General features: G+C 49.0%; 3 protein-coding genes across 16 annotated transcripts in view; all 3 read left to right on the top strand.

Annotated features, from left to right (window-relative positions):
- Window positions 1-5,397, top strand: part of Gripap1 (GRIP1 associated protein 1) — a 28,623-nt gene extending 23,226 nt beyond the window's left edge. For 6 of the 7 annotated variants that reach the window (XM_013124488.3, XM_040733740.1, XM_013124487.3 and 3 more), the window contains 5 exons: window positions 16-146; window positions 2,709-2,831; window positions 2,955-3,048; window positions 3,882-4,036; window positions 4,844-5,397. In XM_013124488.3, coding sequence (XP_012979942.1) covers window positions 16-146; window positions 2,709-2,831; window positions 2,955-3,048; window positions 3,882-4,036; window positions 4,844-4,936 — 596 coding nt within the window. In that variant the 3' untranslated portion in view covers window positions 4,937-5,397. The remainder of the gene's footprint in view (window positions 1-15; window positions 147-2,708; window positions 2,832-2,954; window positions 3,049-3,881; window positions 4,037-4,843) is intronic. The other variant, XM_021235942.2, reaches the window with a different exon arrangement.
- A 1,493-nt stretch (window positions 5,398-6,890) lies between these two features.
- Kcnd1 (potassium voltage-gated channel subfamily D member 1) lies at window positions 6,891-21,905 on the top strand. Of its 3 annotated transcripts, none has more exons than XM_040733724.1 (7): window positions 6,891-7,177; window positions 8,467-9,681; window positions 15,918-16,080; window positions 16,171-16,254; window positions 16,347-16,445; window positions 16,941-17,191; window positions 20,476-21,905. In XM_040733724.1, the coding sequence occupies exons 2-7, from the start codon at window positions 8,561-8,563 to the stop codon at window positions 20,708-20,710; spliced, it is 1,953 nt and encodes a 650-aa protein (XP_040589658.1). In that variant the 5' UTR covers window positions 6,891-7,177; window positions 8,467-8,560; the 3' UTR covers window positions 20,711-21,905. The 3 variants fall into 3 exon arrangements, with proteins under 3 accessions (XP_040589658.1, XP_040589657.1, XP_040589659.1); XM_040733723.1 differs by having other exon boundaries at window positions 7,388-9,681; XM_040733725.1 differs by having other exon boundaries at window positions 6,893-7,177; window positions 8,628-9,681.
- A 3,179-nt stretch (window positions 21,906-25,084) lies between these two features.
- Window positions 25,085-27,764, top strand: part of Otud5 (OTU deubiquitinase 5) — a 31,185-nt gene continuing 28,505 nt past the window's right edge. Inside the window, exons 1-2 of one of the 6 annotated variants that reach the window (XM_021235973.2) lie at window positions 25,086-26,175; window positions 26,305-26,417. In XM_021235973.2, coding sequence (XP_021091632.1) covers window positions 25,824-26,175; window positions 26,305-26,417 — 465 coding nt within the window. In that variant the 5' untranslated portion in view covers window positions 25,086-25,823. Of the gene's footprint in view, window positions 26,418-27,764 lie in introns of all 6 variants that reach the window. The other 5 variants (XM_013124494.3, XM_005085108.4, XM_013124493.3 and 2 more) reach the window with 5 other exon arrangements.

The raw sequence follows: 27,764 nt of genomic DNA, 5'->3' as shown, positions 1-27,764 counted from the left end.
TCCTACACTCCCCAGGCCTTGAGGAGCTAGTTCTCTCTGAGATGAACTCACCAAGCCGGACCCAGACAGGGGACAGTAGTAGCATCTCCTCCTTCAGCTACCGGGAGATTTTGAAGGAGAAGGAGAGCTCAGCCATGCCAGCCAGGGTAAGGGGCAAGTTCTCACCTACTAAGACTGGAATGTGCCCATTTTCCCCTCACTGACCTCCAGACAAGCATTTCTTCTCTGTCTCTCTATTTGTTTCTCTCTCTGACTTTGCCTCTCTCTCTGTATGTGTGTCTGTCTCTCCCTTGCTAAGGATTGAACCTGGGACCTCACACAAACACATACATGCAGAACAAACACATGCCAACATTTGCCATTCTGCTAAGGTTCAGCCCTAGCCCCTGATGCAAACGTTTTGTCAACGTCTCCACAAATTCATCAACTTAAATTAGATGATAGATGGGAGACAGGCCAACCAATCTCTCTGCCCCTCTATTTCATCATCCGTAGGCTAATCTCACCTTCCTAGTGCTGGAAAGTAGAGGCGTTGTGGGAGGTGCACCCCTCAGGCAGGAAGTCCCATTTTCCAACTTAGTATTATTTTTTGGAGACACTGTCTTCCTATGTAGCCCTGGTTGAGTTGACCTGGAACTTGCTATGTAGACCATGTAGACCTCAACCTCATAGAAGAGATCTGCCTGGCCTGCCTCCTGAGTGATGGGATTAAAGGTGTGCGCCACCATGTCTGTCTATTGCTTTTTTAAAAATAGGCTTTTGAGACAGAGCCTCTCTACATAGCCTTGGTTGTCCTGGAACTCACTAGGTAGATCAAACTGGCCTCAAACTCACAGAGATCTGCCTGATTTGCCTCCAAAGTGCTGGGATTAAAGTCGTACGCCACCACAACTAGCCTTAAATAATTTTGTATTAGTTTATGTGTATAGTTGTTCTACCAGCATGTATGTTGGTATGCTACCTATATGCATTACCCTTAGAAGCCAGAAGAGGGTGTCAGGTCCCCTGGAACTGGAGGTACTTGTGAGCTATCATGTGGGTGCTGAAAATTGAACGGGATTCTCTGGAAGAGCAATCAGTGCTCTTAACTCCCGCCATCTCTCCATCCCCTATTTATTGTAATTTTTATGATTGGATTCTTGCTATGTAGCCCAGGCTGGCCTTGAATTCATAATCATCCTGCATTAGCCTTCCAAGTGCTGGGATTATAAGCATGAGCCCCTGTGGCTGATTCCCTGTAACAATTTACACTTATCAGTCATTATTATTGCCATTTGTCACATCAAGTTTCCTGCCAAATGCTTTTATTTGGAAAAATTTTAAATCATTACACAAATTTTATATATATAGTGAGACATTTTTGGTGGGAATTTTTGTCTTTTTTTGGTTGTAAACTTAGCTCTAATAGCTAAGTAATCTCTGCAGCCCTGATAGGACTTTTGAAAAATGTTTTTAATTAAAAATCTTTACACTCGGGAGGCAGAGGCAGGCGGATCTCTGAATTCGAGACCAGCCTGGTCTACAGAGCAAGTTCCAGGACTGCCAAGGTTACACAGAGAAACTCTGTCTCAAAAAAAAAAACAAATTTTTCAGATGTCTATTTTATGTGTGGTTTTGGTTCATGTGTATGTGTGCCATGTATGTACCTGGTGCCCACAGAGTTCAGAAGAAGGCATCATATTCCTAGAGCTGGATATATATGTATATATGTATGTATATGATTGTGAGCCACTATATGAGCTTGGAAATTAATCCCGATCTTCTGCAAAAGCAGCTAGTGCCCTTATCTCAATTGGACTTCCTCTTTCCTTCTTTCTTTCTTTCTTTCTTTCTTTCTTTCTCTCTCTCTCTCTCCCTCTCCCTCTTTCTCTCTTCTTCCTTCCTTCCTTCTTTCTTTTTCTGACACAAGGTTTTTCTGTGTAACAGCCCTAGCTATCCTAGAACTCACTCTGTAGACCAGGCTGGCCTTGAATTCACAGAAATCTGCCTGCCTCTGCCTCCTGAGTTCTGGGATTATGTGTATCACCACTGCCTGACTCTCTAGTGGAGTTTGGGGGGGGGGGTATTCAGAGACAGGGTTTCTCTGTGAAATAGTCCTGCCTGGCTGTTCTGGAACTTACTTTGTATACCAAGCTGGCCTTGAACTCACAGAGATCCACCTGTCTCTGCCTCCCAATTGATGGGATTAAAGGTGTGTGCCACCACTGCCCAGCCTCTAGTGTCTCCTTTTTGTAAAAGCTAGCATTTGGTTTCCGAGTATACCTTGGTCGTTGTTGTTGCTACCTGTTTGTTTTCCCTTCCTTGTGTCTCTGTGTCTGTTCTGATCCTACTTTCCTGACATCAGCTGGTGGAAGAAACCAAACCATTTGACCTGCAGGAAACATCCCACCTTTAAATATTTTTGCTTGCTTCTTAATGGTACCATTTAGCTTGTTCTACTATTGCCTCCATTTCCTGTCATCTGGGAATTAGATGTCATTTGCTACTGAATTTCCTTTAGTCCTCTCAGTAACACTCTTGTGGTGGTGGTGGTAACACTGTCTGCCTCGCTTTAGGCCAAAGGAAATGTGAAGTTTTCTAAGAGTGCCAAGTGTGACCTTTAGCTCCAGCCTCAGAGCCTATACTCGCTTCCCTCATGCGCCTTCAGCCCCTAACTTAGGATGGTGATGCTGAGAATGGCTGGATTTTCTCTCTCTTCTTTCTTGTAGTCTTTATCTAGCAGTCCTCAGGCCCAGCCCCCTCGACCAGCCGAGCTGTCAGATGAGGAAGTGGCTGAGCTGTTTCAGAGACTGGCTGAGACACAGCAGGAAAAATGGATGCTGGAGGAGAAGGTGCTGTCTGCCTGCTAGTTCCCTCATGAAGTGCCCTGGGATGGGGGTGGGAAGGTTGTCTGCCTGGGTCTTCCGCATAAGGGAAAATGTGAAGTTCATGAGATGGGGTGGACCCTCTTGCAGGTGAAGCACCTGGAGGTGAGCAGCGCCTCTATGGCAGAGGACCTCTGCCGGAAAAGCGCCATCATTGAGACCTATGTCATGGACAGCCGGATTGGTCAGTGCTCCTTCCCCAGTCCTTACCTGCCGTACAGCCTTCACCTGCCCCTCCTTTTCTATCGGTCTATGCTGCTACTTCTCTCTTCTTGAAATTCAGTCACACTATGCACAAGATCATGACCCATGCAGGGGAAAAGCAGGGAAGCTTTTTATTATGGTCTGGCCTCCCCTTTGTACTGATCAGTTCTAACCCCTCCATTCTTTAGTGTTTTCCCTGGACTTCTGTCTCTTTTTTTTCTTCTATACCCTTCTATTTCTTTATGTGTTCCCCTACTTCATCTTCTCTTAGCAACTCTATTGTTCTATTTCCGTTTTTATTTGTTTGCTTGTTCTTTGAAACTGGATTTTGCTCTATTGCCTTGGCTGGCCTGGTACTTGCTTTGTGACATAGGCTGGCCTTCCAGGTGCTGGGATGACGGGTGCATCTTCATCCCTGTTCTCCTCTCTGACTTCATGGCTATCCTTTCCTCTCCCATCTGTCTGCTACCTCATCTCTCCTCTGTCTTGTTCCTTGCTTTCAAGTCTTCCCCACTTCCTGATTTTTCCTAGTGAGTAATACCCACTGACATGCTCTGAGGGTTTACTATGCTCTTTGTGTCACTTGCAGTCATATACATGTTCCCAGCATGAGTTAGGAATTATCCCTATTTTTCAGAGTCACATAACTAGTGACAGCTGGGTTTCACATGTCAAAACTTCTGCCCCAGCATTGCTTTTGTCCCTTCCTGCCTGCTCTTTTGTTTTCCTCCTTCCTCCTTCGGCTCTGCCTACTGTGTCCTGTTCCCTATCCCCGGCTTTGCCGAGGGTAGTGCTCAGCCTGGACCCTTGCAGATGTGTCTGTGGCGGCAGGCCACACAGACCGAAGTGGGCTGGGCAGTGTCCTGAGAGACCTAGTGAAGCCAGGCGATGAGAACCTTCGGGAAATGAACAAGAAGCTGCAGAACATGTTGGAGGAGCAACTCACCAAGAATATGCACTTGCACAAGGCGAGTGTGGAGTACCAGTCCCTCCAACCACCTGCCTCCCCACCCACACTGTGTCCTCCCAGTGGGCCCGCGTCCTCCCAGCTGTCACCTTCCAGTCACCTACTGCCCTTTTGTGTGCCCTCTTCTACCATCCAGTTTAGCCTAGCACTCTTCCATCGCTTCTTCCAGCGACTCTCCATTCATATGTGCACTATCCCACCATTTACCTGTCTCCCGACCCTACCGCCTGGCTGTCCAACCATCGTCGCCAAGTCTTCCATCGCGTTCCTGATGCATCAGTCTTTTTGTTGCTGTTCCGTTCTTCGAGACAGGGTTTCTCTGTATTGTTTTGGAGGCTGTGCTGGAACTCACTCTGTAGACCAGGCTGGTCTCGAACTCACAGAGATCCACCTGCCTCTGCCTCCCAAGTGCTGGGATTAAAGGCGTGCGTCCAGTGATGCATCATTCTCTCATCTACTCATCAGTCATCCCTACTTGTCACTTGCCTACCTACCTTTTGTCCTCTACAAAATTCATTTGTGAACCTATTTGTCTGCCATGCATCCCTGATGGGTCCACCCACACATTAATTCCCCCACCCCCACCCAGATACTCCTTCATGAATAAGGGACTTATACACATGCCTTGCAGAAGCAAGCTCACATTTGGTAGAAGAGAAGGTGGTAGATCTTCCTGTCTAAGAGCACATATCACTGGGCACTGGTTAACCCATCAGTCCATCTAACTACAGATAGCACCTCATATTTGATAACAGACCTGCCCCTTCCCTCCCCTTCTCTATCCCCTGATGACTCATTTGTTTCTTAGGACATGGAAGTTCTATCCCAGGAAATTGTACGGCTCAGCAAGGAATGTGTGGGGTCCCCTGACCCAGACCTAGAACCTGGAGAAGCCAACTAAGACCTACAGGCTGCACCTACTTCCACCCCATTCCAGAATGCTACTTGGGCTATGGTGGGAAATTTTGGAGGCTGTCATCAAATCTAATAGTTTTGGAGATGGACATTAAAGGGTCTAGAGGTTGATCTGTGGCTGGTGTTGATGACCCCAATCATATGGTAGAGACCCTTGGGGAGGAAGGATCCTGAGGGAAGGGCAGGGGTTTTTTTTTTCTTCTTGGCCCTGGCTCCCAAGGGCATCTGCCTTCAACTCTGCATGAGCTTTCCCTCCCAGAGTCCAAGTCTTTTCTTTTTATTTTTTAATTTATGTCTGGAAGCCTGGCCACTCTGCATTTGGGGCTGGGGATGTCGGGTGGGGGTGCAGTCCATGCTTAATGTTCTAGCAATGTATGTATGTGCGTGAGTGTGTGTGTAAAGGCTATGCAGCCAAAATACCATGTGGCCAGACGGGCCAACCACTGACTGTGTGGTCTCATTCTTTTCAATCAAGACGGATGTGCTGGGAGCGGGGTGGCCATTGCACTGGAATGGGGAAGGTGACCTCCGGCTGCGACTTTTCGTCTTCCCCTCTCACCTCACCTACTTCCTGGCAGACCTCTCAAAGGGAGGCGGGCAGAAATATCTGCAGATGTGGGTGGGTGCATTGCATAAATGGAGGCTGATGATGAATGAACAGATAGCAGGGGGGAGGAGTGCTTAGATGAGCTGGGCATAAATAAGTGCTTGTATGGCTGGAAAGAAATGCATAGGTAGATGGATGAATAAGTGGATGAATTAGTAAGTGGATAGAGTGTGAGTAAAAGGAGATATAAATGGACAGATGGATGTCTAGAGGGTGGGCAAATGGATAAGTGGATGGATTAGCTATGTGGGTAGATGCTTGCATTTATGGATAGGTTGGGAGTAAATTGACATGGCTAGAGTGGAATTATGGGTGTAAGGGAATGAAAGGGAAGGGAGTGTTGGATGCATTCATGATAGGTGAAGCTACTGAGTGAATGGATGGAGGATTGATAATTAGGGATAGGTTGTCAAGTGGTTAGATAGATGAGTGGGTAAGTGACTAAATGGGCAGATGGCTGTGTAGAGGAGCAGGTAATATCATCGGCTATGTGGGTAAGAGAATGGGTGAGTGAATGCACAACTAAGGAATATGAAAAAAAGCAAGCGAGTGTCATGGTTGGGTAAGTGGACCGAAGGACTCGGGAGTTCATCTTCACCCTCATCACACACCTTTAGTTACTTAAGACTAGGCATCCTGCCGGGCCATACCTGTACCAGCCCCATTCACACTGCTTCGGTTAATGTTTAAAAGGACACTGTCAAGTTGGGGTAATTCTCTCTGACAACCGAGGAAACAAGTCACCTGATGAAGGACACAGCGAGTCAGAACTCAGACTTACCCCAGAGTCACTCCTCTGTGTTCTGATACGGAGAAGCAGAGGCCCCCATGGAAAGAGGTGTGATCTGAGGGCATCGGGTACAGACAGATGGGAAGCCTGCTCCTTTGGCAAGGGGCCTATGGGTAGGGGCTGGTGCCTGGATTGTCTCCATCTGCACTGCCTTTGCTCTGCATCTTGCATCTCCAAACTGGAAGGTGTATACTAGAGTTCCACAACTAAAGTCTGGTTTGGAAGTTGGGCTCTGACCTCTGCCCTCCCCTCAAAAGTGGATGTGGAGGTCTGGTCATCTAGAGAAACATCCCCACCAATCGTCCCTCCCCCACCTCTCCCCGCCCTTCCACAGCCAGGGGGGGCAGGGAGGGGACACAGCACTGCATCATTCCCCATGGCACTCCGCTCTGGGGCCATTAACAGACGCCTCCCCATCGATTGGTTCAGCTAAGTGCTGCTGATTCAGACTGGTGGGGGTGAGGGCCCCTGGGGGCAGTGGGGGTAGGAGCTGGGCAGAAAGAAGGGGGAGTCCAGGAAGAAGGAGGTGAGGAGAACTGGCAAAGGTCCCTGCCACCCCCATTTTCCAGATGACGCGACTGAGGCCCAACCAGCTTTGTAGGGAGGCGGAGTCTCCCCAGGGTCTCTCCCAAGCTGTCCTAGGGGAGGGGGCTCTGGGAGCCACGTGGCCCCTCCCTGCCTCTCGCTTCATCTCCCGACAAGCTCCAGAGGGGCGGGGAGAGAGCGCTGGAGGAGGAGGAACTCCGGCAGCTCTGCAGAGGGGCCAGGAGCTCCGGTGTTTGGTACCCCCCAGCCCCAACGCTGTTGCTGCTGCTGCATTGGGGACACAGGTGAGGACAGCCCTGTGGGGAGAGGGAGGGGATCATCAAGAGCTCTGTCCTTGTCTCTTCCTGGTCCGGTCCCCATGCCCTAGTCCATCCTGGAACAGTCCCCGGGGGTCCCACTGGACCTTGTCCTTCCAGAGCCTCCTTCCAAGGACCCAGCAGCCTCCTCCCCCTGTCTCCCACCCCGCCCCCGCCTGTGCCACCTTTCCCTCCTAGGCCTGGCTGTGGCTGCTCTCTTCCTCCTCTTCTGCTGCTGCTGCTGCTGCTGCTGCTGCTGCTCCCACTGCCGCTACTGCTGTTGCTGGGTATTTACCGCCAGCCCCTCGGGGTGTGGTTTCCCCAGACCTGCCTCTAACGGTGGGACCCAGCCTTCTCGTGGTCTCCCCTACCAGCTTCCAGCAAGGTTCAGCAGCCCCCTCTCCTGGAAGACACACCCAACTTTCTTCCAATACCCCGCCCCCTATCCAACCTATTTTGAGGGAATCCCCTCCTTCTTAGCATAATCTTTTGAGAGTTCCTTGTGTGCTCCGGTGGCTGTACCCAGCTTCAGTCTAGTTGAGTATCAGTCCTTTGGGATTTTCCAGACACCCCCCCATTTCCTTACCCAGAGCTCTTCAGATACGAACCAGGCTTCCTAAACCCCTCCAGGTAACCTCTCTGCTGGATATCTCCCAGCCTTTTAAAAAATAAGCCGGTCCCATATACCACTTTCGCTACCCCCTTTCTCAATTGTCATCAGAGGGTCCTCACCCTCCTACCTTCCCCAGAACTGTAGATTGTAGACAACATCCTCAGGCTATTCTTGGCAGGGCTAGTCACTCCTGAGACACTTTTTTAGCATCTTTACAACCTCCTGGCTCTATAGCCACCCTTGAGATGTTTCAGTCCCCTTTCCTGATCTGCAATGGGGCTCCAACCCATGTATGCTTCCCCATAAATCTTCTGGGTGTGGACCACCCTTCAGCCTCTTTCAAACACCTCTGGTTCCATCTCCAACTCTCTGAATACCCCGATCTGTCTCCTTGTCAACTCAAGTGAGGGATTACAGGCCCTCCTTTATTGAACACCCTCAAACATCTCTCAGGAATGTGTTGACCCCTATATAATCATCTATGTCTTTATAGATCTGAGGACCCTTCTTGGTTCTTAGTCCCCTAGACGCCCCCATACCCCACAAGCTCCTCTTCCTCCCAGTTCCTCTTGCGCTCTCTCTCTCTCTCCACACACACACACACACACACACACACACACACACACACACACACACACACACACCGGTTTCCTTGTCTGGGTAGCCCAGGGTTTCTCCAAGCCTTCACCATCCTGGAGATAGTCACATTTTCCTAAACATCATATACCCAAGTCTCCGTGGGCCTTGGGAGCTGCAGGATGGCGGCAGGTGTGGCCACATGGCTACCATTTGCAAGGGCTGCAGCAGTGGGTTGGCTACCCTTAGCCCAGCAGCCCTTGCCCCCTGCACCGGAGGTGAAGGCATCTCGAGGGGATGAGGTTCTGGTGGTGAATGTGAGTGGTCGGCGCTTTGAGACCTGGAAAAACACGCTGGATCGCTACCCAGACACATTGCTGGGCAGCTCGGAGAAGGAATTCTTCTATGATGCCGAATCAGGCGAGTACTTCTTTGATCGTGACCCAGACATGTTCCGGCACGTGCTGAACTTCTATCGCACAGGCCGGCTGCACTGTCCCAGGCAGGAGTGCATCCAGGCCTTTGACGAGGAGCTGGCTTTCTATGGCTTGGTACCAGAACTTGTGGGCGACTGCTGTCTTGAAGAGTACAGGGACCGCAAGAAGGAGAACGCAGAGCGCCTGGCAGAAGACGAGGAGGCCGAGCAGGCCGGGGAAAGTCCAGCCCTTCCAGCCGGCAGCTCCCTGCGACAGCGACTCTGGAGGGCCTTCGAAAACCCACACACGAGCACTGCAGCCCTCGTTTTCTACTATGTGACTGGCTTTTTCATAGCTGTGTCAGTCATCGCCAATGTAGTGGAGACCATCCCTTGCCGTAGCTCTGCACGGCGACCCACGAGAGAGCAGCCCTGTGGTGACCGCTTCCCAATGGCCTTTTTCTGTATGGACACAGCCTGTGTACTCATATTCACCGGGGAATACCTTCTGCGGCTCTTTGCAGCCCCCAGCCGTTGTCGCTTCCTGCGCAGCGTGATGAGCCTCATTGATGTGGTGGCCATCCTGCCCTACTACATTGGGCTTTTTGTGCCCAAGAATGATGATGTCTCTGGTGCCTTTGTCACCCTACGTGTGTTCCGGGTCTTCAGGATCTTCAAGTTCTCCAGACACTCCCAGGGCTTGCGGATTCTGGGCTACACCCTCAAGAGCTGTGCCTCTGAGCTGGGCTTTCTCCTCTTTTCCCTCACCATGGCCATCATCATCTTTGCCACTGTCATGTTCTATGCTGAGAAGGGCACCAGCAAGACCAACTTTACAAGCATCCCTGCTGCCTTCTGGTATACCATTGTCACCATGACCACACTTGGGTAAGTGTAGACCTTGAGCTGGGAGCTTGGCAACCCGTCAGGCACACATACCCTTTCTGTAATATTAGGAAGGTTAGAACGTACCTCTATGGTGATGGATGTCAAACCCAGAGCCTCACATGGAGCCTTCACACGTGTGAAATACGTGCTCTCCTTCTGCCTGCCACCCCACTTTTGAGACAAGGTCGTTGTGCTATGTATAGTCCAGGGTAGTTTTGAACACATTATCTTCGTGTCTCCACATCCCCAGTGCTGGGATTACAGGTATATACCAGCATGATTGGTTCCTTTATCTCCTTTGAGCTCCAGTTTGCTAATCTATACAAATTCAGAAACCTGGGACTGGAGAAATGGTTCGCCAGACAAGAGTACATACTTCTTTTGCAGAGGTCTTAAGTTTGATTCCCAGCACCCAGGCTGGATGGCTCACAACTGCCTGTTACTTGAGATCCAGGTTAACAGATGCCTCTAGTGGTCCAGGCATTTACACAATTGTGCACATATTTGCACATATATATACACATATACATAATTTAAAAATAAATAATCTGTTTTTAGGTAGTTTTTTTTTTTTTGAGACAGGGTTTCTCTATGGCTTTAGAGGCTGTCCTGGAACTAGCTCTTGTAGATCAGGGGGGTCTCAAACTCACAGAGATCTGCCTGTCTCTACCTCCCGAGGACTGGGATTAAAGGTATGCACCACAACCTCCCAGCATTGGTTTTAGGTTTTATTGCAACAGAATTTCATTATGCAACCTTGGCTGGCCTGGGGCTTGCTATGCAGTTCAAGCTGGCCTTGAACTCATAGAAATCTGACTGCCTCTGCCTCCAAGGTGCTGGGATTAAAGGTATGTGCCACTATGCCTGGAAAAATAAATCTCTTAAAATAAATTTTAGGGGGCTGTAGAGATGGCTCATTGGTGCTCTTGCAGAGGACCCAAGTTTGGTTCCCAGTACCCACATGGCAGCTAATAGCTATCTGCAATTCCAGTTCCTGAACTTTCAATGCCCTCTTCTGACCTCCTTGGGCACTGAATACATGTGGAGCACTGGTTTACCTTCACCACAGTGGTTGCCCTTTAAGCTATCTGCCCAGCCTCTAAGGCCATAGCCTGGGGACAATTCTGTTCCCGCAGACAATGGCTCTGTTGCTGCTGCTAAAGGTAGTTCTAACTAAATCTCTACCGTTCTAATAAAATTCAAGATTCAAAAGCTAGGGTGAAAATGTGGGAGCTCAGAGAGTTAGAGTAGCAACTGGTTAAGTTTCTCTCTTTGCTGGTGACCCTGGAGACCCCTCCCTTCCACACTGCCCCAACAACATCAACAACAACAACAACAAAAACCATGCTAAGCTCCTCCCTTCTACTTCCTGTCAACCAATGGCTAATCCTGCCTCTCTGAGCCCAGGTTAATATTTATTTAATTAATGCAAACGCAACATATCTTTACATAGTTAACAAATACAGCATGAAATAATGTAACACTTCTTTGCCTAGTTAAACAAATATTCCACAACAGTGCACAAATGTACATGAAGGCAAAAAACTCACACATGTGAAATAAAATACATCAATATTTTTTTAAAAGGTAAAAATTTAGCTTGGTTGGTGTAGCAAATCTTGAATTCTAGTACCTCAGAAGTAGAGACAGGCAGATCTCTGTAAATTCAAGGGCAGCCTGGTCGACATATCAGTTCCAGGACAGCCAAGGCTACAGTGAGACCTTGTCTTAAAAAATGTAGAGAAGGCAGGTGTGGTGGTGCATGCCTTTAATCCCAGAATTCAGGAGGCAGAGGCAGGCGGATCTTAGTGAGTTTGAGGCCAGCCTAGATTAGATAACAAATTCCAGTCCAGTGATGCTAGATAGCATGGCCCTATTTTACAAAATGTAGATAAGAGTTATACTTAAATTTTCTAATCCCTCTCATCTCTGCACATACCTTGGTTTTTCCAGGTCAGATTTCAAGAATTGTTTATGCTGGTCTGGAAAGATGGCTCAGAGGTTAAGAACCCTGACTGCTCTTCCAGAGGTTCTGAGTTCAATTCCCAGCAATCACATGGTGGCTCACAACCATCCGTAATGAGATCTGGTGCCCTCTTCTGGCCTGCAGACATCAATGTAGGCAGAACACTGTGTACATAACAAATAAATAAATCTTTAAAAACCTCTCAAGGAGATTCTGAGCAAACTTAAAGGAAAGAATTGTTTATGTTGCTCCCTTTTCTCATCACACCTTCACAGGGTCCCAGTGTCCTTCTTTTTTCTTTGAGATTGGGTTCCACTATGTAGCCCATCAGGCTTGCCTGGATTCACTGTATAGTCCAAGCAAGCCTCAGACTCAAAGCAATCTTCCTACCCCAGCCTTCTAATGACTGGAATTCTAGGCATGCTATGTTTATCAGTTTCCCCCTTTGTAAAGTGGGAAATGAGCACTTTAAGAGGAGTCAAGGATACCATGTGAATTCTCTGAATGCTTCTGGCACAGGATACACAGGTATATGACTTCCTATCACCATTTTTTCCATTTTGAACATTCATGTCACGTCTCTCAACCTTCTAGAATTGTCCACTGTGTGGGCACAGCTTCTGGGGCTTTGCGATTACTTTTTTATTGAGATAGATTCTTACTAAAGTAGGTCAAGCTGGCCTTGAACTCATCATCCATTTGCCATTGCTTCCTGAGTGCTGGAACTCTAGCCCTATGGCACCTACCTAGCTATATCAATTTTTTTTTGTTTTTCGAGACAGGGTTTCTCTGTAGCTTTAGAGCCTGTCCTGGAACTCACTCTGTAGACCAGGCTGGTCTCAAACTCACAGAGATCCGCCTGCCTCTGCCTCCTGAGTGCTGGGATCAAAGGCGTGCGCCACCACACCCAGCATTATTTTGTTTTTTGACATGGTTTCTTTGTGTAGCCCTGGATGTCCTGGAACTCTCTTTGTAGAGAGTTAGGGCCTTGAACTCAAAGATCTGCCTGACTCTGCCTCCTAAATGCTGGGATTAAAGGTGTGAGACACCACTGCCTGATATTGAGTCCAAGGATTTAATTCAGGTTGTCAAGCCTGCATTGGCATGCTCTTTGCAGGTGTGACATCTTGTTGGCCCCTGTTGTATGTATTTTTTGACACAAATCCTCATGGTGTAGCCCTGACTGGCTTAGAACTTGCTCTGTAGACCAGACTGGCTTACAACACACAGTGATCCACCTGCCTCTGCCTTCTAAGTGCTTGGATTAAAGGTATGTGCTGCCACCTTTATTTTATAGTTTTTATTTTTTAAAGACATGGTTTCTCTCTGTAGCTCTGGCTGTCCTGGTGAAAGACCTCGGCATCAAAGCGCTGGGCACTGAACTGAACCCTCTGCCCAAGAACCGGGGCCAGACCACTGGCTGCACCACTTGGTCTGGGTTTCTTTCATTAGGCAACAGCCTGGCCTTGCTTTTCTTTTTCTAGGGGGTCCTGGGTAGGGGTCTTTCACTGGAACTCACTCTGTAGACCAGGGTGGCCTTGAATTCACAGAGATCCGCCTCCTACCACCTTTAGTTTTTGAGACATTTCTCTCATCAAACCAGAAGCTCATCCATTCAGCTAGATTAGCTGACCAGTGAGCTCCAGACCTATGCACATCTCTACCCTCTAGGGCTGGGATTCTAGGCACATGCTGCTAATACAGCTTTATACATGAGTTCTGGAGATCTGAACTCAGATCCTCATGCTTGCATGTATAACACGTTTTTATTGAGTGTGCCAGCTCCCCTGCCTCCTCGCAGTGTTTTAAAAGGCACTGTGCAGGGCAGATGCTGTGATTCTTCTCCAAATCCCCCTCTCTAGGATTAGGTAGAGTGTTGCTATTCAGTATCTGTAGAATGGCTGAATTTATTCAGTGCCTGAAGAGAAGTATAAGAGTTTCTTTTTTAAATTTATTTATTTTTATTTTATATGCATCAGTATTTTGCCATGGGTGTCAGATCCCCTGAAACTGGAATTACAGACAGTTGTGAGCTGCCATGTGGGTGCTGGGAATTGAACCCCAGTCCTCTGGAAGAGCAGCCAGTGCTCTTAACCACTGAGCCATCTCTCCAGCCCCAGTATAAGAGTTTCTAAGAAATAGAGATTAATTCAGCCTAGAAGCTCATGACTGGCTCAAATCAATAAATATGGAGTCCTAAAAGTGAGTTGGCAGTAGATCTCTATTTTTGTTTTTGTTTTGTTTTGTTTTTTGTTTTATCGAGACAGAGTTTCTCTGTATTTCTTTGGAACCTGTCCTGGAACTTGCTCTGTAGACGGGGCTGGTCTGGAACTCACAGAGATCCACCTCCTTTGCCTCCCGAGTGCTGGGATTAAAGGTGTGCGCCACCATCACCTGGCTGGCAGTAGGTCTCTTGATGCCTTTTGTCATATATAGTCCTCAGAACAGCTATGACAGTAGGTGCTCATGCCTCGTAAGTGAGACATAGTCTGCGAGGACTATCACATAGTTAGAAATGGCCAAGTTACAGAGATTCTGGAGCAGGGCCCTGAATGGTTAGAACAAATGAAAAGATGTGGAGATGTAGCTCAAGTCATAGAGTGCCTGCCTGGGACCTGTAAAGCTCTGCGTGCACCCTCCAGCACTGCGTAAACTGAGCAGGGTTATTGTGCCTTTAATCCCAGCACACAGTGGGAGGCAGAAACAAGAGATCAGAAGCTCAAGGTCATCCTCAGATACATAGTACGCTTGACGTCTGCCTGGGATACAGGAGACCCTGTCTCAACAAAGCAAAACTACTAACAGCAACAACACTGCAACTCAAAGGGATAAGGAAGAGCCACCTTAGGGTGCAGCCCAAGCAAAAGCCTAGAAGCTGAATATTGCAGAGGCTGAACTTCTCAAAGGCGTTCTAGTTGGTCTTGTGGTTAGAAAAACCAAGTGTGCTGTGGACTCCTTTCTGAGCCGTTTTCCTCCTTTGAGAAACAAGCCAGTAGTTGGTTCTGCTGTGGCTCCATGGGACCGGGATGGCTTGGAGGAAGGCCGGGTAGTTTTGAAGCTCCCTGTCTTTCATAGGAGGACACTTTCCAGGCTTTTTCTGGGGGACATTCGAAGGGGTCCTTCCTAAAGAATACAGAGAAGCAAGCAAAAGCAGCAGACTATAGAGCCTCTCGCTTGAACTGCAACCACTAAGCCATTTGTCTAGCCCCCAGGATCCTGTATTGATTCCTTGGTTTCCCTTCTGCTTGGTGTTAGTCCATTTCCAGATGGCAATGATGATGCCCGATGCATAGCTTAGATGAAGGCAGCCTCAGTTTTTCATTTGACCTCTACTGCTGGGGAGCAGAGAGGTCATTCTTCACATTTTGAATTGTTTTGTTTTTGACACAGGGTTTCTCTGTGTATGCCTGGCTGTCCTGGAACTCACTCTGTAAACCAGGCTGGCCTCAAACTTGTCTCTGCCTCCTGAGTGCTGGGATTAAAGGCCTTCGCCACCATGCCTGGCCATCTTTCACATTTTGACCATTTATTGCTTTTTTTTTTTTTACTATTTTTAAATTACGTGCAGCAGATGTGTCTGTGTGTGGGTATGTGCATGTGAGTTCAGGTTTCCACGGAGTTCGGAAGAGGGCCTTGGACCCTCTGGTGCTGGAGTGACTGATATGGATAGTTGTGAGCTGACAGACACGGGTGCGGACCTCGGTTCCTCTGGAATTCCTAACCGCTATGCTGTTTCTCTGCCCCCATTCTCCAGTGTAAGGAACCGAAGCTGGTGCTAGAGATGGCTCGGTAGTTAAGAACACCTTTTTCAGAGGACCTGGAGTCCATTCCCAGCACTGCTGCATGGTAGCTTACAACTGTCTGTAACTCTAGTTCAAGGTTAGCCAGGTCTACACAGTGAATTCCAGGACAGCCAGGACTACGCAGAGAAACCCTGTGTCAAAAAACAAACACCAAACAAAACAGAACAACAGAAAACTTAAAAAGGAAGGAAGAAGCCGGGCGGTGGTGGCGCACGCCTTTAATCCCAGCACTCGGGAGGCAGAGGCAGGTGGATCTCTGTGAGTTCGAGGCCAGCCTGGTCTACAGAGCGAGTTCCAGGACAGGCTCCAAAACAATACAGAGAAACCCTGTCTCGAAAAACCAAAAAAAAAAAAAAAAAAAAAAAGGAAGGAAGAAACTGAAGCTCAGAGAGTCCACGTGGGGAGCACATCAGGAGTGGGGGGGGCTGCACACCTCTTCAACCCTGGCCTGCTTCTGTCTTTCCCAGGTATGGAGACATGGTGCCTAGCACCATCGCTGGCAAAATTTTCGGGTCCATTTGCTCACTTAGCGGTGTCTTGGTTATTGCCTTGCCTGTGCCGGTCATTGTGTCCAACTTTAGCCGCATCTACCACCAGAACCAGCGTGCTGACAAGCGCCGAGCACAGCAGGTAACTATGTGTCCCTTCTGAGCAGTCTCTCCTTCCACCCTAAACCTGCCTGCTCCCGCACTCACCTAACCTTTTGTCCCCTGTCTGCAGAAGGTGCGCCTGGCAAGAATCCGGTTGGCAAAGAGTGGCACCACCAACGCCTTCCTGCAGTATAAGCAAAATGGGGGCCTCGAGGTGGGGAGGCGCGTTTCTCGGGGCTTAGGGGGGAGCAGGGAGAGCTAGGGCGGGAAGGCGCTCACTGCCTGTTTCTGCTCCATCTGTTCCAGGACAGCAGCAGTGCGGAGGGACAGGCACTGTGTCTTAGGAGCCGTTCTGCTTTTGAGCAGCAGCACCACCATTTGCTTCACTGTCTAGAGAAGACTACGGTGAGGCCAAACAAGATGCCACATGGCCGGGAGGGAGGGGCCCAGGTGGAAGCCTTCCCACTGAATTGTAGAGATCGCATGGTGCTCCTTTTAAGAGGCTGAGTCTTGTGGCAGAGGCAGGTGATCTCAGTGAGTTCCAGGCCAGCCTGATGCACATAGTGAATTGTAGGCTAGCCAAGGCTAAATAGGCTGCACCTTGTCTCAAAAAAAAAAAAGAGGCTTCTAGGTAGCCAGGCGGTGGTGGCGCGCACCTTTAATTCTAGCACTTGGGAGGCAGACACAGGTGGATCTCTGTGAGTTTGAGGCCTACCTGGTCTATAAGTGAGTTCCATGACAGCCTCCAAAGCTACAAAGAAACCCTGTACCCCCCCCAAAAAAAAACAACCAAAAAAAAGAGGCTCCTAGGATGGATGAGGAAAGAGAAGGGAGCGTGACTTTGTTTAAGCAAAGGTCTGGGCGTTGTATCAGCTTCCATGGCTTTCCTTCTGCCCACAGTGCCATGAGTTCACGGATGAGCTAACCTTCAGTGAGGCCCTTGGAGCCGTGTCACTGGGTGGTCGCAGCAGCCGTAGTACCTCAGTGTCTTCCCAGCCAATGGGGCCTGGCAGTCTCTTATCGTCTTGCTGCCCTAGAAGGGCCAAGCGCCGAGCTATCCGCCTTGCCAACTCCACTGCTTCTGTCAGCCGCGGCAGCATGCAGGAGCTAGACACGCTAGCAGGGCTTCGGAGGAGCCCTGCCCCTCAGAGGTAAGTACCTGGCTCACCTGTGTGACCACCATTAGAAAGTGCAGGGTTTAGACCATGGGTTTGAGATTTCACGACTGTAGGCCTAGCAAGTCAAGCCCAAACACAAATTCTTTTGTGGAAGGAACTTTATTTTGTCTTGGAAATTCTTCATTTAAATTTTTTTTTTGGTTTTTCAAGACAGGGTTTCTCTGTATAGCCTTGGCTATCCTGGAAGTAACTCTTGTAGACTAGGGTGGCTTCTAACTCACAGACATCCACCTGCCTCTGCCTCCCAAGTGTGGGATTAAAGGCGTGTGTCACCACAACCTGGCTCATTTTTCAAAATTTTAAGACAGTGTCTTGATTTGTTTATAGATGAAGTTGACCTCAAACTCATGATAATTCTGCCTCATCCATCAAGTTCTAAAATTCATACATTACTGCACTCTGCTCTTCATTTATTTTTTTCAAATATTTACTGAGTAGCAGTATGGCCCTAGTCTAATTCAGGAAGCTAAGGCAGAAGGATCACTTGAGCTGGGGATGTCGCTCAATGATAAACATTTGCCTAGTATGAAGGAGGCCTTAGGTTCCATCCAATACACACACACACACACACACACACATTTGGGGGTGGATCCTTGTGTCTTGAAGCTTACATTCTAATATAAAAAGACACTTAACAAACAAGTACAAAAACTATATACTGGCTCAAACATTTGTAAGTAGCAAGATGAATAAAAAAATCAGGAACAGTGGCCAGAAACTACTGAGCAGAGGGTGATACAAGGGTTATTTTTAGATTTATTCTTCTTTTTTGGCTTTCGAGACAGGGTTTCTCTGTATTGCTTGGGAGCCTGTCCTGGAACTTGCTCTGTAGACCAGGCTGGCTTCAGACTCACAGAGATCCACCTGCCTCTGCCTCCTGAGTGTCGGGATTAAAGGGGTGCATCACCAACGCCTGGCTAGTTTATTCTTAATTATGTATGTGTGGGTGGGTATGTGCATGTGATTGTAGGTGCCCGTCTATGAAAGTACTAGGCTTTAGATCCCCAGGGGCTAGAGTTATAGAAGGTTGTGATGTGGATACTTCTACCAAACTCAGGTAGGTACTCTGAAAGAGCAGTACTCAACCACTTAGCCATCTCTCTAGCTGTAGGCAAAGTTTTTCATTGGCATCCACAGGTCAGCTCTGTTCTGCCAACCGGCTCCAAGTAGCCACACAGAGACTTACATTCATTATAAATGGTTGACTGATAGCTTAGGCTTGTTATTAACTAGCTCTTACAACTTAAATAACCCATATTTCTTATCTACACTCTGCCACATGGTGGTACCTTTTTTAAACAGACATGTTCATTGAGCTTCTGAGTCTCCTCACAATTCTCCAGACTCTGTCCTTCTCGACAGCTTCCTTTCAGTTTGGTTCTCCCACCTGACCTCTTTTTGCCTAGCTATTGGCCATGGTGGTGCCCACCTTTAATCCCAGCACTAGGGAGGCAGAGGCAGGCAGATCTCTGTGAGTTCAAGACCAGCCTGGTCTACAAGAGCTAGTTCCAGGACAGCCTCCAAAGCCACAGTGAACCCCTGTCTCGGAAAACACACACACACACACACACAAAGATTGTTCCACAGCTTCTAGCCACATTTTTTTCCAGATTGGGCATAGTGGTTCATTCTTTTAGTCTCAGCACATAAGAGGCAGATGTAACCCAAGCTCTGTGATTTCAAGGCTAGTCTACATAGTGAGTTCCAGTCTAGCCAGGACTACATATGAGATCGGCCTCAAAAAATAAGTTAAAATTATCTTCTTAGTACTGGGAATGGATCCAAGGGTTTCACAAATGTTAGTTAAATACTCTATCACTGCCGAGCGTTGGTGGCACATGCGTTTAATCCCAGCACTCGGGAGGCAGAGGCAGGCATATCTCTGTGAGTTCGAGGCCAGCCTGGTCTACAAGAGCTAGTTCCAGGACAGCCTCCAAAGCCACAGAGAAACCCTGTCTCAAAAAAACCAAAAAAAAATACTCTATCACTGAGCCATGTACAGCCTTATGCAGTTTTAGTAGTGCCTTGAAGAGCTTTTCCGATGCCTGGAAGATGGCTCGGAGGTCAAGAGCTCTGGTTCTTGAAGAGAACCCCAGTTTGGTTCCCAGAACCCACATATAGTGGTTCACAACCACCTGTGCCTCCAGTTCCAGGGGATCTGATGCTCTCTTCTGACCTCCATAGACAGCAGTCATGCACATACATGCAGACAAAACACTTATGCACATAAAGTAACACAAAATCATTTGGAGCCTAGCCACAAACTTGCTCTGTAGACCAAGCTGAAAAAAACTTTTTTAAAGAAAAGAAAAGCTTTTCTGAGATGGTGTCTGAGTCCAGGCCTAAAGGAGGCAAGGGAGTAAGACACACATGTAAGTAGAGAGAGTGCTTTCCTGGCAGTGTTCAGTTGTGCAAATGCCTTGAAGCCTCTGTCCATCAGAGGTCAGGCAAGGAAAGTACTGTGGACAGAGTAGGAAGTGGGGAACAGATAAGAAGGACAGAGTCAGAAAGAAACGAGGACTCGGTTTTCTAGATCCTAGTGCAGACTTTTAAACTTTCTGTCTGTTTCGTTTGGTTTTGAAGTAGGGTCTCACTCTTATGCAGCCTAAGCTAGCCTCAAACTCAGGGTCTGCCTGCCTTAGCCTCTTGAGTGGCAGAATTACTGGTGCGTACCACTACTACCTGTTCCTAGTATAGATTCTTGCAATAGTTTTGGCATTGTTAAAGATAACAAGAGAGGGACTAGGGAGATGGCTCTGCTTAAGAATACTTATTGCTCTTGCAGAGAATCTAGGTTCAATTCCCATTATCCACACAGTGGCTCCCAAGCACCTGTAACTCCGGTTTCAGGCGATCCGATGCACTGTACTGGCCTCCTTGGCATCAGACATGCATGTGGTCCATAGACAAACATGGCAAGGCTCTAGATTTATTCCCCAGCATCACACAAAAAGTGTGTATACAGGCACTTGGTACCATTTATTACTTCATTTGCTCTCTATAACTACCTGATGAGGTAAGGAATGTGCCCATGCTTCAATTAAAAGAGGTTTTCAATGTGGTCAAATGTGATCGTGATTTGAACCTAAGACCAGTTGACTCCTGAATGCACCTCCTTTACCATAAATGAGGATGCAGGGAGAATTTCTACCACAGTGCAATGGACCTAGTAGGTGCTTCGTTAATGTGATGATTGGTATGACAATTATCAAGATGACTTTTTAAGAGTATCCCATCTTTCCCACCCCTGTTCACAGCCGCTCAAGCCTCAATGCCAAGCCTCATGACAGCCTTGACCTGAACTGTGACAGCCGGGACTTCGTGGCTGCCATCATCAGTATCCCCACTCCTCCTGCCAACACACCAGATGAGAGTCAGCCACCCTCTCCCGGCGGTGGTGGCAGTAGTGCTAGAAGTACCGCCACCCTCAGGAACTCCAGCTTGGGTACCCCGTGCCTCCTTCCTGAGACTGTGAAGATCTCTTCCCTGTGAGGGATGGGTCTGCCCATTCAGAGGACCTTCTCTACTCTTGGGAACTCCTTTCCAAAGCCATATTTGGGAGAGGCAAAGAGGGGCAGACTGGGGACCCCTTATGCTCTCTGCCAAGACCTATGCAATGGAGTTTCATGGAATGACCCATCTGGTGGGGAAGTAGCTAGGGAATGGGAAACTTGCCTCAGTCCAGGGCAGATTTCCTAATGGGAGCTGAAGCACTGGAACTCCATAGGCCCCTGGCCTCCTCGCTCCAGCATGCTAGGACTGGCCTCTCTCTGCTAGCTGGCCTCTTGCATGCTTCTCCCTTGGGCCCTCAGAGGCGGGTTAGAGCTTTATGTAGTCTGACATTTGAGGTCTGGCATGACAAGAAGAGTTGAGAGTTCCTCTTCTCTTTGGTTGTGCTGTGCAAGTTTGAGGGTTCAGAAAAGAGAACCCTCACCTCTAATTTAGCCTCTAGGGGGTGAAGTCTTTGCCCTTCACCAAGCCCAGCAATTCCCAGATTTGGAAGCTTGGAATGCAACCGTGGGCTGGCTTAACGGGCTGTGGCCTCTGTAGTGACCCGCTAGCCCCAAGCTTTGGCTGAGGGGTCAGGCTGCTTCTCCTAACACAGAGATAGCACAAACACTACTGCCCCCTTCCCTGGCTGCTGGGAATGAGTTCCTGCCACCTGTCCTCTACTGGGCCTCCAGCAAACTCTAGCGATAGCAGCTGCCGCCATAACAATATGCAAAGCCTCAGCCCAACTTGCTGCAGCATATACATCTGCCCTGATCAGAGGGGCCACATCTAATTACTCTCTTCTCTGGTGTTTTTCTTCTTGGGTTGGTCTGGAGTCTGGACTGCTGAGATAAGAAACTGGCACCCAGCTAGAGCTGGGCTGGGTTTTGACATCATGGGCTGATTCTGTAGTCTTGGGCAGGAGTCCAGAAGTGTTTAGGCAGAGGTCTGCTGGGTTGTTCCTGAATCCTGGGAGGGACAGAAGAGACTTCTCGATTGCCCCCTTCTCCTCTGTAATTTCCACATAGTCTTCTCCTCTCTCTTGGGTCACCTTCTGGATCTATGCTCTCAGACTGAAATTTCACATCATCTCAGGTTCCCTGTCTCCCAGCTCTGTCCCTCTGAAGCTGGCAGCTGACAAAGATGAAGTTTTCATCAGTCAATAAAACTTAAGAGGAGAGATGTGGACCCAGCATCTGTGGACTCTGTGGATTGACTTTGAGGGCTGGGCTCGACAGAGGGCTTAGGGACACTGTGGTCTCAGTTTCTTTCAACAGTGAAGGGGCTGGTGTGGTAGAGGTATGGGGTATGGGAGGTGGATCCTAGTGATGCATTCTGGGAGATGAGGATCATGGAGAACTGAAAGAGGGTGGTTTTAAGTCCCAGTTTCTGTAGGCAGTGAAGCAGACCAGAAGGTACTAAGACTGAAGTACCTTGGGACTTGGACTTTTCTATGTAGCCCTGGCTGCCCTGGAACTTTTTCTATAGACCAGGCTGGCCTGTCTCTTCCTCATCAGTGCTGGGATTAAAGGCATGCACCACCATGCCTAACAGTATGCCATGGATATTAATCTTTTCCAGATCCTTCATTCACAGTTGGGGAAGCCGAGATCCAGAGCAACATGTAGTTACTTAAAGGGGTAACTTAAGCTCATGCTTCCTGATAGCAACACCCTACGAATTTAACCAGAATAAGATTGTTTCTGAGTTTGGTATATCCCCCTTCCTCATAGACATCCCCTACATTCACTTCTGGATACTGCTACACCAGGCTAGTATGTAACTGAGCTCCGCAGAACACTGAGAAGACAAATTTTGTTTTGTTTTGTTTTTCGAAACAGAGTTTCTCTGTGGCTTTGGAGGCTGTCCTGGAAGGAGCTCTTGTAGACCAGGCTGGTCTCGAACTCACAGAGACCTGCCTGCATCTGCCTCCCGAGTGCTGGGATTAAAGGCGTGTGCCATCACTGCCAGGCCAATAATTTTTTATTCATCAAATATGTAACTGCCCATGTACTAGCACTATGGTACAATGCTGGGCAAAGTGGCATTATTTTATCTCATGTACAGAGTTGAGCATGGAAGGCAGACAAGCAATTGCAATACAGGGTGCTGGAACTAAGAACGATGAATTATGGAAACATGGATGGCAAGGTAACCTAAACTGGCTAGCATACAGAGAGTCATATGTATACAAGAAGTTGGAGTTAGGCAAAATATGAAAGGCTGAAAATGTGGGTGGAGGGCACAGTGTGTAAAATGATCTGGAGGTCAGAGAGCGAGCTCAAGGCCTTTGGGGAACTGAAAGTACTTCAGTCTAGCTGGAAATGAGGGTGTAAGGCTGAAGGAAGGGAAGTAGAGCAGGTTACAAAAGGCCTTGCATAAGGGGGCCTTGTATAAGGGGGAGACCACTGAAGCCTCAGAAACAGGCAAGTCATTAAATTGGCATTTCGGAAGGATAATTTTGGCTATAGGGACTAAGTTATGGAAAGTCTTGGGTGAAGGAGGATCAGTCAAGGGCTTTTGTGGTAGTCCATTTGGTAGGAGATGCTAGTGTGCCTGGAGTGACAGCAGTAGAATTGGAAAGTCATGAAATTGCAGAGATAGAATGAAGTGGACTTGGAACTGACAGGCAAGTGGGGACTGGAGTAGAGGAAGCTGTCCGGTGTGACTCTTAGATCTCTGGGTTAGGCAATGACGGACTGGGTGTGCTTTTTCCTATTAAAGGAAACATGAAAACCATTCCTACAGTGCCGGGTACGTAGTTAAGTATTGGGTGAAGGCTACTCATGAATACTATGGGTTTAGTTAGGTGGGTAGTGCTAAGCAGATGTCCTGTAGGGAATGGGATATGGGTCTGACACAACCACAAGAGGAGTCAGTATAATGTTTGCCAGCATTTGGCAGAGATCCCTGAACACAGAAGTCCCAGCAGATATTTAGTTGTCCCCTCCTGGGAAGTCTCAGGAACAGAAAATACCAGTAGGACCCATATGTACCCATGTATTACTGATGCCTTTCAGGGGAAAACTTCTGTTAAGGTTAGCATCTGAAGGGAGGAGGTTAGGTGGTCTTTCTGCCCCCCCCCCAATATCTTTTGTTGGAAACAGGGTGACCATGTAGCCTTGAACTCTCCTCTCTCTTCTCTCTCTCTCTCTCCTCTCTCTCTCTCTCTGTCTCTCTCTGTCTCTCTCTCTGTCTCTCTCTGTCTCTCTCTGTCTCTCTCTGTCTCTGTCTCTGTCTCTCTCTCTCTCTCTCTCTCTCTCTCTCTCTCTCTCTTTCTCTCTCTCTCTGTCTCTCTCTCTGTGGGGCAGGGTTTCTCTGTGGCTTTGGGCTTCCGGCTTCAGAGGCTGTCCTGGAACTAGCTCTTGTAGACCAGGCTGGTCTCGAACTTCCAGAGACCCGCCTGCTTCTGCATCCCGAGTGCCGGGATTAAAGGCATGCACCACCACCGCCCACCTCTCTCTTTAAAATTATTTCATGTGTACAGGCTTTTGTCTACATGTATGTGTTTTCATCACAGGCATGCCTAGAGCAGGATGAGGCCAAACGAGTTTGTCAGATCCCTGGGACTAGAGTTACAGATGGTTGTGAGCCACCACGTGGGTGCTGGAAATTGAACCTGGGTCCTCTGGAAGAGCAAATGCTCTTAAGCACTGAGTTGTCTCTCCAGACCCTGGCTTTGAGCTCTTAATTGTCCTGCCTTAGCCTCCAGAGCAACGATAACCCTAATTCTTTTGAGACAGGGTTTCTCTTTGGCTTTGGAGGTTGTCCTGGAACTAGCTCTTACACCAGGCTAGCCTCGAACTCACAGAGATACGCCTGCCTCTGCCTCCTGATTAAAGGCGTCCGCCACCACCGCCCGACTTGGCATTAATTCCTAACACATAGAAGCGATTGTTATTTTACAGAGAATTAGGTAGATTAGTTAGCTAACTTGCTCCAAACTCAAACATTAAGGGTCAAGCTAGTAGCGTCTTGGCTGCTCAATATCAAGGCTTTTGCCAACAGCACTGGGAGACGCTGGCTACTGACAGTGTTGGTTCGTAAACATTTTCATTCCTGAGTAAACTAAGGGATGGGGGAGGTGGTGGTGGAGGTGGTGATAAAGGTTCTACCGCGCCTGCGCAATAGCCTTAGGCTTGAAGAGGTTAACCTGAGGGTAAGAGGGCGGAGGTGACAGAGTAGGCGTGTCTTTCCGCCAAACACAACCGGCCAAACGATGCATTTCTGTCTAGCGGTTGGCCCATCTGAAGTGATGGACAGCATCGTGGAGCCAATCACTGCAAGATTACGTTTGTTGCCAGGGTGAAGCAGGGCCCGCCTTTTCGGGCTTGCGGAGAGGTGGAACCGGAAGTGACGTCGCCACGGAGTCTATGACGCTCTGGGAATGTTGATATTTTCCAGTGAGTCTGAGTCCAGATGGAATCCTTGAGGAGACGAGTTGTGTTGTTCGCGAGGCAGACCGCTCTGTTTCTTCAAAGTACCGATGTCTGTAGGCTAGAACCTTGGGGAAAGTAGGGAACTGGGCAGAACCGAAGTTTTTCTGCTGGGAACACGGCTGCAGACTTTGAAATTTGAGACGGAGGACACGAGAGAGCGAGCGCTCCTCCGTGATTGGTTCGTGGGTGTTGTCAAGGCTTTACGCAGCTTCTTCAATTGGTTGGTATTTGAAATTGTGACCGCAGCGACGATTTTGCCCACGTACTTCCGAACAAGAGGGCGGGCTGTGTCCTGTTGCGCGTGCGCACAGCCCAGGAGGCCCCACCCGGTAGTTCAAGAACCTGTGAAGGGGCGGGGCGAAGAGGTGCTTGTTTTGGTTGTGTTTCCTCTGAAGCCGAATCCCGGAACAAGGTAGCAATCAGCTTGACTGGACTTGGAGGGAGAAAAGGCGACGCCAAATTCGTCTTTGTACCATCCTATTGGACTTCACATCCGGGATCTCCTCCGGGCGTGACCTGCGTCCTGCCTACTGTTCTCGAACCGGTGTCCTGATCCCTTTATCCAGGCCTTGCTTCTCCCATCGTGCTTCGCGCACAACAGTAGCCCCCTCATCCGGGTTCTCTCCCGGCGTTCTCCGCGTCTGCTTTGCTGTGGGGTACTTGGCTGTGCCGCCATGACTATTCTCCCCAAAAAGAAGCCGCCACCTCCCGACGCTGACCCGGCCAACGAACCGCCGCCGCCCGGGCCGCTGCCCCCAGCGCCTCGGCGCGGTGGGGGTGTGGGCGTGGGCGGCGGCGGCACGGGAGTGGGTGGAGGAGAGCGCGACCGTGACTCCGGCGTCGTGGGGTCCCGTCCCCGGGCTTCACCACCACCTCAGGGCCCGCTACCGGGGCCGCCGGGTGCTCTTCATCGTTGGGCACTAGCCGTGCCGCCTGGCGCAGTGGCGGGTCCTCGGCCACAGCAGGCTTCTCCACCTCCTTGTGGGGGCCCCGGTGGCCCCGGCGGCGGTCCTGGTGACGCTCTTGGTGCGGCAACTGCGGGGGTGGGCGCGGCAGGGGTGGTGGTGGGCGTGGGTGGTGCCGTGGGCGTGGGCGGCTGCTGCTCGGGGCCAGGCCACAGCAAGCGGCGGCGTCAAGCTCCCGGCGTTGGCGCAGTTGGCGGGGGCAGTCCGGAGCGTGAAGAGGTCGGAGCAGGCTACAACAGTGAAGACGAATATGAAGCTGCTGCAGCACGAATCGAGGCCATGGATCCTGCCACCGTAGAGCAGGTAAGGGGCTGCCAGATAACAGCACATGAGTCCACCAGACTCAGAAGGGACCCAAGGAAATGTTTCAGAGTGATCCAAGAAACCCAGGTCTTGTTGCTGGGCCTGAGTCTCTTCTCTGGTGGTGAAGGGATGATGAAACCCCATTTCCCCCAAGCAAGGACTTGGTATTAGGGGTCCTAAGCAGGCTAACATACTTCAAGATGAAATCTGGGCGCTCTTTTGCAGCACATAGTTGTCAGGCCTGGTCTTGGGGTCTCATCTGCATGACTGGTGGTGGGAAGTCTCCAGGAGTCACAGGTAGGGTGGACTCCTTCCTGAGAGGAGGATCTCATGTCTCACTAAGGGACTTTGCTTCAGTGACTTAAGAGCGCCTCTTATTTAAGACAAGTTTTATTTCCTCTCCAAAGACCTCGGATAAGGTAGTGTTCCCAGAGATAGGGTCTAGGTGTACCCAAGAAACCTAAACCTGACATTCTTCGTGTAGGAAGGACCCTCTTTTCCTTTGGAGAGTTGACAGGTCTGTTAACCAGCCATGCCTGGGACCTCCTCAGGAGTCCTAAGCCTCAATTCCAGGACCTAGACCTCCTTGGAGAATTTAGGGTTTAGAGTAAACCCACATAACTGTAGATAGTGATTTCCAAAGCATCCCTCCATTGATGTGAAACTTCTTTCTGGAAGATAAACTTCTCTAACGCTTGAAGACAAAGTCCAAAACCACTACCTAGAACCAGAGACTGCCTGTCTCATATCCTTTGTGAGTGACGTTGGTTTGTGCTTTCTATCAGTGGACTGAGACCTGCATCCTTGGAGACCAGGGTCCCCCGGGTTTCTTCTCAGAGATGGGCTCTTTGCCTCCACCCCTACCATTCACCTGGGGAACTGAGCTTTTCTTCAAATGAATGAGACTCAGAACTTTGGATCACAGTTGATGTTGGTGTAAAGACCTCTTTGCTTATGGACTGGAGTTTTCTTCCGGCCCGTGGCCTCTTCAGGTGTACGGCACATAAAGATGCCCCAGGCAGGAAGAGTTCTTCAGGACACACTTTCATTCACAGACTGGAGTCTATGCTCTTGGGGTTTCACATAAGGATATATGTCTTACTGATTGAAATGCACTTCGGGTATTCAACAGCCCGTTTTTCTCCTTTACTGCATCTAAAGACTTCTCTGATTCCCCAGGGGCTGAGTTGTTAATCTCACAGGAAAAGAACTCTCAAGTCACTAAACACAGATTTAAGTTCCTTGGAAAAAACCCTGAGACTTCCCTCAGGAAGAGCTCCATCTCTCCTGGAGAACTCCCACCTACTGACTTTGCAGATGAGGTCCCAGAGTCTAGCACGAAACTAT

The sequence above is a fragment of the Mesocricetus auratus genome, unplaced genomic scaffold, assembly GCF_017639785.1.
Source record: "Mesocricetus auratus isolate SY011 unplaced genomic scaffold, BCM_Maur_2.0 Super-Scaffold_100033, whole genome shotgun sequence".
NCBI classification, from domain to species: Eukaryota; Metazoa; Chordata; class Mammalia; order Rodentia; family Cricetidae; genus Mesocricetus; species Mesocricetus auratus.
This window is presented reverse-complemented; position numbering and strand designations above follow the sequence as displayed.